The 10,249-nt window shown below is 36.0% G+C and overlaps 1 protein-coding gene across 1 annotated transcript; it reads right to left on the bottom strand.

Annotated features, from left to right (window-relative positions):
• Positions 1 to 258: 258 nt before the first annotated feature.
• Positions 259 to 9,697, bottom strand: LOC143921503 (ADP,ATP carrier protein). The gene is made up of 4 exons (XM_077444836.1): positions 9,260 to 9,697; positions 4,205 to 4,466; positions 3,802 to 4,036; positions 259 to 797 (listed from the first exon to the last, which is right to left on the bottom strand). The coding sequence occupies exons 1-4, from the start codon at positions 9,420 to 9,422 to the stop codon at positions 555 to 557; spliced, it is 903 nt and encodes a 300-aa protein (XP_077300962.1). The 5' UTR covers positions 9,423 to 9,697; the 3' UTR covers positions 259 to 554.
• Positions 9,698 to 10,249: the final 552 nt, after the last annotated feature.

Genomic DNA, 10,249 nt, shown 5'->3' with positions numbered 1-10,249 from the left:
ACATAAATAAATATACATTGTAACAATAAATAACAATAAGTCTTTGATCGTATGATTTTTGGATTGTTTTGTACATCGGGGAAATAATAGGATTATTTAGTAACCCTACGGGATTTTCATTTCTATTTTCATATACTTTTCACACATACACATTGTCAGCAGTGTGCTTAATAATTTAGGGATAAATATGTTTGTATGTATATATATATATATATATATATATATATATATATATATATTTTATATATTATATATATATATATATATATATATATTGGGTTGTATTAATTTTTTTTGGTATAATCGAATATTTGCATGTGCGCTACGTTTGACGATGTTGTGGCGCACTACATTTCCGGGGGGGATTCAATCTTGCGGCTCGCTTCCGCTGGCCGCCATCACTCATTCAGACTATCAGACAACACCAATTTAAACCTAGCATATTGTTAATAAACACTACGTCGAAAACGGACAACCGGGTGGGCCGTTGAGGATAACATGGATAGAAGTTGTGCCTTCGACACGGACTCGTTGGTCGGTATCGGTATGGCAGCTTACAAGACTTTCTTGATTTCGTCGTAGAGGACGAGCACGAATGCACCACCGGTGCCTCTGAGGACGTTCGAGAAGGCACCCTTGAAGAAGGCCTTTGGTCCTTCAGTCTTGGCGATCGTTCCCCAGCAGTGAATGGTGTTCTTGTAGATGATTTCGCTCTTGGCGCGACCTGACTGCATCATCATACGCCTTCTGACTGTGTCGAATGGATATGACACGATACCGGCTACTGTTGTTACGCACTGAAATACAAAAAAAAAATGCATTTGTAAGTCAAATGTCCTGTGAAAATTTTCAAAATATTGCATTAATTCATTATCTCTCTGCAACAAGAAAAACCATTGGGCATATGCAGTTCCATATTCAATATTCGACCTATTTTTTTACTTTGTTGTACGACCAGATCAAATGTATGCAGTTATATGGAGCATGCCACACCAGGTAGCTCACTGGTTGCTCAAATAATTTAATCATCTATAATTCTATAAATCTTGCTATGAAATCGCCCGATCAGCGAGATCGGTTGCCGGCGTTGGGTCTGGTCACAGTCACAGTGACTGGTGCGATGCTCCAAAATGTATAGCTTTGTATTGAGGGGTGCCACACTCGGTGATTAGTTGCCGATGTCTTCATAGTAAAGTGAAATCACACACACTGGGTGACTTGCAAGCAACTTTGTCGGTGACCTTGTTGCCCAAACGTTGTTACTTGTGGTGACCGGAAAAATGCACTCGAAATACATAGTTGCATTCTCGAGACATCCAAACTTTCAAATATGCGCAAAGAGAACTAACGCAATAGAATTCCATAAAAAGGCATCAAGCCATTTGGATGTCATCCGAGGGTGTTAACCTTTTTTTTTGTGGAATTCTATTGCTTACGTTCTTTTTGAGCGTCTTAGAAATTTATGACTTCTAAAAACGGCACTACTTAGTGCATCTTTAGTGCATCTTTGCGGAAACTTGTGGTTACTCAACTCGGGTAACCACAAGTGACTGAGAATTCGCTCACTGAGAGTTTTAAATACATGACGATACGTGTTCTTAGTTTTTTCACTATGTAGTCGCCGGCGACTAATCACCGAGTGTGGCACCCTTCAATACAACGCTATAGATTTAGAGGGATTTTGAGGGCTAAATCACCGTGACCAGATCGAATGTCGGCAACTGATCTCACTGGTCGGGTGATTTTATGGCTCTGGCAACCACTAAGTTGCTCGGTGTGGCGTGCTCCATACAACTGCATACATTTGATCTGGTGGCGCGGCAAAGTCATCCACCAAAATTCTCGCCCGGTGTGGCCCGGCTATTACCAATTTTATTAAATATTTGCAAATAAATATACATGTTTCTATTGATACTACAATATTCTATCAAAATTTGAGTTAACACCCCCGCCCCCCCTCCAAAAACTTATTTGAAAGTGACGCACTGTCGTTTTCAGTAGTATCATTATAAATACATCCATATGTATATGAAAATGTCCGTAAATTTATCAGCAAAGAAATCTCCAGTGAGATCTACAGCTTGAAATCCTCTGTGAAACATCTTTGAGATGAATATTTCAACTTTGGCCTTTGGTCAAACAAAAATTGATTTTGTCAAATTCAACTATCTAATTTCTCAACTGGTCTGTACATATACATACATATATGTATGTAGATATGTACGAATGATCCCCACGAGAGGTCAAATTAAATTGAAACTAAATTAAGCTGGAGGGTCGATTTAAGTTAAGGTCGTCCAAATCTAAATCGTCGGTTGTATAACAATCCTGATAGATTTTGGCACACGGCTTCTATTCTAAAAATGAATGCATTTAGAAGTTTCTTTTTTCGGCATGCGTCTGTGGGTATTTAATTTTAAGTTATCTTGCGAAAGTCCAAAGACCTTGCGACCGTTCGAATCACTTCATCACTGTAATTTTCGTCATCAAAGAGATGGGCAAAGTAAATTTTTCGAAATTCAAAGTTTTTTAAAAGCAGCTTGTAGTTAAATTTGTTAAATAGATATACGCATGTATAATAAATTACAGTCTATGGAATTTTGCGTCGTTTCCAATGATAAAATTATCATAACCTTTTCGTTAATTAAAATAAAACATATTCGAATGCGTGCTTGTACATATGTATCAGTTCGGAGACATTTGAACTAATTCCAGAATTTAAAATGCTATTTTGACACACTAAAACTTCTTATTGGTTTTATCTTAGCCGGTGAAATTGATAGTTAGCTACAGCAGTCCGCACAGCTAATTTGGTAGAGCGTGGAACACACTCATGGTCCATTTGTCTATGTATGATACATACATATACAGATCTCATGCATTTCAGCATATTTTTTACCGCTAGAATATCTTGATTTTTAAATATTCACTAATACTTCGACGGCTTAATATTTAAGATTTCTTTTAGTTTTATTTTGATAATTTACTTTTAACATTAATAAAAAGCTTTAAAAAAAGGATGCTTTTTAATACTGCACTCATTTTATAAATCTAACTATTCAGAAGACAATACGAAACTAACACAAGCATCATTTTTGTTTCAACTGACAACTGAGATCAGGAATGGTTTCATACATTTTACGTGTATACATATATACAAATATGTAAGTGCATCGAATTACCTAAGCAATCAAATGCGCTTGACTCCTTGTCTTTAGTAATCTAAAGTTTCTCTCAAACCTTATCAGAAAACATTTGTGATCACAGCGTGATTTCGTCATAAAATAAAGCTCACAAAGACTGAACTCAATCATATGTATATGAATATATTAATTTTGACTACTTATTAATTGAAAACTTAATTTGTCGTAGTGAGAGATAAATTTTTCAATTTTGTTACTCAGATCTTTTTACTTTATGTACATATGTAGTATGTACGTAGTAACAATAGATGAAGTTTTGTGATTTCGAATGCAATTTTGGGAACAAAGTAGTATTTTTATAAAAAAAAAACTTGAGTGACTGTAGTAAACTTGATAATCTTTTCTAAATATTTGATCGTAATCATTAATTGAAAAGGAAGTTTTGTGAATAAAAGTCTTTTAAGTTGACAGACAAGTAGTTATTTGATGAGAAATCAAATTGATAGAAACGAAAGATTGACAGACTTCTTAGATTTTGCAGTGAAAGAGATCAACAGACCTGTCTGATGACAAATCTCCACGTCAATAGGCTACACTAAGCGAACTGTGAAACGATGAAAACTAGAGAAACCTCTTCTAAAAAGACTGTGAAACTTACTTGAGCGATAGCCCAGCTGATGACGAGAGGAGTGTTCTTGGGGTCAGGCAACATTCCACGAGCTGTATCATAGAAGCCGAAATAGGCAGCCCTGTAGATGATGATACCCTGGACTGATACTCCGAAGCCACGGTACAACCCACCGAGGCCATCTGATTTGAAGATCTTGGTCAAGCAGTTTCCGAGACCGCTGAATTCACGTTCTCCGCCCGCTTTTCCTACGTCAGCTGCCAACCTGTAGACAAGAATAATCTCTTAAGTTTTTTCATAGACTACCACCGCCTACATATGCGCCGGACAGACAATTTTCAGAAGCAACGCAAACAATGTCAACGATGAAACGCGCGATTATGCATAGTGTGTACAATTAATATTTTTTAAGTATACGTAAATTGTAACTTGCCTTGTTCTCGCGAAGTCGAGGGGGTAGACAAAACAGAGGGATGTGGCACCGGCAGCACCGCCCGAAGCCAAGTTGCCAGCGAAGTACCTCCAGAATTGGGTGTTCTTGTCTACACCACCCAAGAAGACTTGCTTGTACTTGTCCTTGAAGGCGAAGTTGAGGGCCTGGGTGGGGAAGTACCTAATGACGTTGGCGAGGTTACCGCGCCAGAACGAGAGGAAACCTTGTTCTTTGGGGATACGAACAAAGGCATCGACGATACCTGTAAAAAGAACACCATGGTGAGAACTCGGATCACACTATCGTCTGCACCACGATGTGTACAAAACTCAAAACACAACAATCAATGATACGTACCCTTTTATTATACATTTTTGAAACACTGACCAGTGTGTACTGTGTATTGTTTTACAATTCTAAAATATCGTAATATCATAAATAGAGAACACGGTTGCAGACCCCAATAAATAATTTTAAAAAATCACCCATTCCCGTTACATACATAGTTAGAATTTCGAAAATTATCAAAAAGTGCTAGCACTTAAAATATTGTTTGGTTTAACCGTTTGTACGCCTCACGGGCGAGTTGCATTGATTTTTCAATACAATATTTAACTTAAAAAAATGATTTTACATGCATTATCTATGGAGGAACTTGGTTACAAAAAAAAAAAAATCAATTACTTGAGTTTTTCAGAATTCTTTAAACAAAAATGTAACATATATCATCAGGGCTGCCAGTAAATCAATAATACCGAGAAATCTGGAACGTCCGTAAACTTCCGTGCACTATCACTAGACTTAGAATTTGGGTTGGTGCTTTTTAAATAACAATATACCGCTCCATTGATGTTCAAAGCAAGAGAACAAAAAAACATGGTTGAATTTAATAGTGAACCTCTTTTTTTTACGAAAAGCATTGTCCCAACGCCGATCTTTGACTTAAAATTTCTCGACACTCGTTTTTTCGACGTTTCGTCTTCTTGAACAGGAGTTTGTATATTGTATCCAAAAATGATTTTTTGTATATATACATACATGTATAATATTTAATATTTTTAATATACGATACATTTTGTGATTATTCATAGATTTTTAAGCCAATAATACATCTGTAAAATGTAAAAAAAAAGCGTTTCTTACTATATTTTCTTAATAGTTAATGTTTAAATCGTAAAATAAGTATTTCATTTAAATCATTTTTGTAAATGTACAAACGCGACGACGAGATAAATACATACATCAATTAACTCGATAAAACGAGGGTCGGTGAAATGTAGTAGACCCGTGCCACGAATATGCATGCAAGGTGGGCAAACCTCTTGGGAGCCTCAAATTACGTCAAATCAAATAATTTTTTTTTTGCATGCTTTACTAATTTAAAAATTGATGGCCTACAGGTAAAGATCAAATATTTCACGAGTGACAATTAACCGGTTAGCTAGAGTTACTTCTATTATTTGATTTCCAAATTTCCAAGAGAGAACTTCTATTCTTTAATGAAAGATGGGAACCAAACAAAAATTGTTATTTTATTCAGTGTCATATTTATTGACGACTACAAGTTACATTTAAATGTAACGGTTGAAAATTAGACTACTCACTAATCATTTCCAATTATTCAGTTGTGTATTATAAAATCATTATTTTTAGATCTCTTTTGCAAAATAAATAAAAATCATTCACCAATATAAAGCATTTGCAATGAGTATAAAATTTATTTTCCGATTTGTATCTGTACGCGAAAGATTGCCAATATTGAAAATAATATATTAATTAACTGCATCATAATATTTGAAAAAAATACCATGGATGCTTACGCTATTGCAAGAATATAATACATAACTGAAAAATTTGAATAAACATATTTGTACATATGTATATTAATATGTATGCATCAGTGGCGTATCGTGGAAATCTCCACGATTTTATCACCCAGCCCTACTTATGTACATATGCGCGAGCAGGATACAAGGGGACCAGGTGACGTCATACCGAGTCCCTTTGTATTCTACTCGAGTACACGCAAGTGAGGCTGTGCGCTAAAAACGGGGATATCTCCACGGCACGCTACCTGTATGCATATTACTTACATATGTAGTACATGTCAATTTTGATGTCATTTTAAATACAATTTCGCAATGCAATCATATTAAAAATTAATATTAAACAGCACAAGTACATAGAATATTATATTGTCGCAAGCATTTCACATTTGAATACAATGTTGAAAATTAAAATAAAAAAATTGTTTGAAAGCTAAAATATAAATGTAGTGAAATTTATGATTTGAAAAATTATTAAAAAAAATCAGTGTTCATTATTTGCTATTTGTATGAAAGTGGTTGTTAATTTGGAAATACATATTATGATACCTGGTTAAAATAAAGGCTTTGAATGTTCGATTGTGATTAAACGTCTCAGCTTCGAATTGTATTCCAGAATAATTACGCTATTTCAAATCAACAATTAATGTATGTATGTGAAGTGTGTATTAACAAAAATGGGCAGTTTCATTTTGAAATTACACTACATATGAATTTCATCATCAGTTTCATTTGATAGAAAATTAGATGCAAATTATGTATGTACTTCTCCGTGACGGGCCCGAATGTGAATCGCCCGAAAACGTAGATATCGGAAGACAAAGATCGAAAATCGAAAGACCTTAAGTCGAAAGATCAAAAAAAAAGGGTGCAAGGTAAACGGTACATACTCATGTACGTACTCACTTAATTTGCGCGAGCAGGATACAACAGAAACAAGAGGAACAGGCTTTTCCTCCCGTATCAATGCGCGCGCGCAGAATACGCAGAATAGCCTGTTCCCCTTCTTCCTGTTGTATCCTGCTCGCGCAAATGAAGTGAGTATGTACCGTTTACCATGCACCCTGTTTTTATCTTTCGACTTAAGATCTTTCGATTTTCAATCTTTGCCTTCCGATATTTGCGTTTTCGGGCGTTTCACATTCGGGCCCGTGAGGCAGACCCGTATTTCTTATACATATGAACCGTTATATTTGAAAGAGGCGAAAGTCCAATTTTAAGTTCCAAAAACACTACTTCTGTTTGACTTAATTCACAAATTAAAGTAAATTAAAATCACTTATTTTAATTCAATATATCCAGAATCTCGGAAAAGCAGAATAAACGTATTATAGGCCACCAGATTTTTAAAAATAGTTAAAAATATTTCGCAAAACATTAAAAATAATGTTTTGCGAAATATTTCTTGAAATGAAGAAACGTGGACTTTTGACACTCTCAAATAAAACGGCTCATATACATACACAAGTCCTTGAACTATTATACCTTACATTGTCATCTTTAGAAAATAGATGCATTATTATTGAACCACTAGCTTGGAAACAGGAATCATTACAACAATGAAGAATGATATTAAATGATTTAGAGCTTTGCCGAAAACCAAACCGGCGTATGTGAAACTAATTGAAAAGTAACGTATTATTCAATTAAATTTTTTATATAATACATCTATGGATTTATTATATAAAAACATTCATACGTATGATATATTCTCACTACTGTTTCTAATATTGAAAAGTGATACAAAATTGAGACAAATCGTCCATTTTATAATTCATTATATAACCTAAAAATCTAATTGGCAAACTTTCTAATTGCAGATATGGTAAAATGCAAAGAGGATGAGTTGATGGTTAACATTTGAACGACTTTGCAACAAATGGCAAGATGGCAAGCAATTTCACGTGCTATATATATATAGCATAGATAACATGTGTGTATTATACAAGTAAGGTCAACTTGCTTCATCACTTGCATCATGTAAAGCCGTCCTCAATCCTATATTGATTCTCATGTATCTCTTAATACAAAACAAGCATGGAACATGTATAAAACGCAATTTTCAATCTTCAATTATAAAAAGGTGGAACAGCCACTTTCTGCATGGAAATACTGACGCTATTTTAAAAAGTGGGGTTTGTAAATTTCTTTCTACAAACTGGTGGTTCGATTTCTATGCAATGAAAATGTATGAGAAAAACTTGATTCGAAAGCTGTGACGTCAGAAACACTAGAAAAGGCGGGAAATTATAATCGAAGGGAAACGGAAGTGCAGGGGCCTTGCCCTAGATGAGGGGCACAATCGCCCCAGTTTCGTGTAACCCAGTTTTATTCAGTTCGATCGACCCGTTACGTAAGGACATACATACATAGAAACGTAGCGAATGCACGAGCGAAAATCGAGCTCACGTGAATAGTCTTACGTAAGCATCACTGCAGATAAAATTTCGCCCACTCGACTGCAAAGTGAATTCACTGCACTCTAAATATATTATGCCGCTGAAATAAACCGTCTGCATCGGTTGCATTTGTGTCACAAATGAACGAGAGCAGAGTTTAACAATGTTCTATGTAGACACGTGGGTCATGGTCGTGCACGAGCAAGCGTTTTATATAAGTTAGGTGTAATATGTATATCGTTATGTAAAAGCGCAATTTTTCAATTAGGTTTTTAAAACCCATACGTACATTGATTATATGTATGTAATATATTGTTGAATTTTGAAGAGTTTTTCTTTATCGTGGACTACAGTAGTAAGTTATGCAATCTTCATTTTCAACATTTCAAATATACATTGCAAATATACACTACATTAGATGTGTATGTATATATGTACATACATATGTATATTGAATGACCAAATCTATTTCTGTTTTGTTTTATTAAAGTTTAAATTTCCATACTAGGATTATGAAATGTATTTAATTTCACTTTTTATATTAAAAAAAAAATAAATGTTAAAAAATTCGTACATGAAAATTTAATTTTACACACATTGCATAAGAGCACTGGTTGCAAAATTGAAAATTTTCACTACCGTTTGAAATGCATGTTACATGTGTAGTTTTCGGGGAAATGCACTTTGGTCAAGGGAAGGTGGATGATTTGACGGTGAAAATGTCAGAAATTAAGTTTATTTGATGATCGCTGCATTTTTACAGTATGCAAATTTGTCACTGATTGGAACTATTGGGTGTTTTGTGGTGTGATTGTGGTTGATTTTTGTACCTTTGTAGCGTTGATCGGCTGCGATCTGCTTGGAGATGTGTTGGACCTGCAGAAGCAGCTTCACCCTTTCGATGGGGGCGACGACGGTCTTGGATACGGCGGCTGAGATGCCACCGGCCAAGAAGTCCTTGGCGAAGGCGGAAGGGTCTCCTAGTCCAGGCATGGTAATGGGCGGTGGGTGGGCGGGGAGCGGGCGGGCAGAGGAGACCGGCGCGGCGGGCTTTGGAGCGGGCTACTGGCGCAGCCGGACAAGGGACCTAGAGGTAGTCAAGTCGAAAACCCCCTCTTCCTCCCACCGAAATAACCCCCTCACCTCTCGCCCCTCTGGGAGTATTCTCTTTAGGGCCCCTACCGCCCTCCAAGCCAAGCGGGTTGCGACATACCACTCAAGTAGGACAGACTGAAGGGTCTGTTTGTTAGCTTTCAGATGTACATTTTCTTTATAAGGTAGGAAAATGTATGAAAACTTTAAAACTACATACATACATGCATACAATTGGTAACAAAAATCAAGGTTGATATTTACGGAAAAAATGGTATAGTTGGAGACGCTACTAACTAGAAACCCCTCGAGAGACAAACTTCTTCATCGTACTGGCGAAGATTAGTTGCTTGCTACGACATTTTCCGTAGCAGGCGATGAATCGGGAAGCAAATTGCTCGACTTCGTTTTTGAGATTCCTTTTTCAAATGCAATTTTAGGTCATCGACTTTAGAGAGTCTTTAATTAATATAAAATGTATGAAAACTTTACATCTACTTACATGCATACAATTGGTAACGAAAATCAAGGTGGATATTTACGGAAAAAAATGGTGTAGTTGGAGACGCTACTAACTAGAAACCCCTCGAGAGACAAACTTCTTCATCGTACTGGCGAAGATTAGTTGCTTGCTACGAAATTTTCCGTAGCAGGCGATGAATCGGGAAGCAAATTGCTCGACTTCGTTTTTGAGATTCCTTTTTCAAATGCAATTTTAGGTCATCGAC

Source organism: Arctopsyche grandis, chromosome 2, assembly GCF_051622035.1.
Source record: "Arctopsyche grandis isolate Sample6627 chromosome 2, ASM5162203v2, whole genome shotgun sequence".
Taxonomy (NCBI): Eukaryota; Metazoa; Arthropoda; class Insecta; order Trichoptera; family Hydropsychidae; genus Arctopsyche; species Arctopsyche grandis.
The sequence above is the reverse complement of the archived record's forward strand: the minus strand, read 5'-3'. Positions and strand labels throughout refer to the sequence as shown.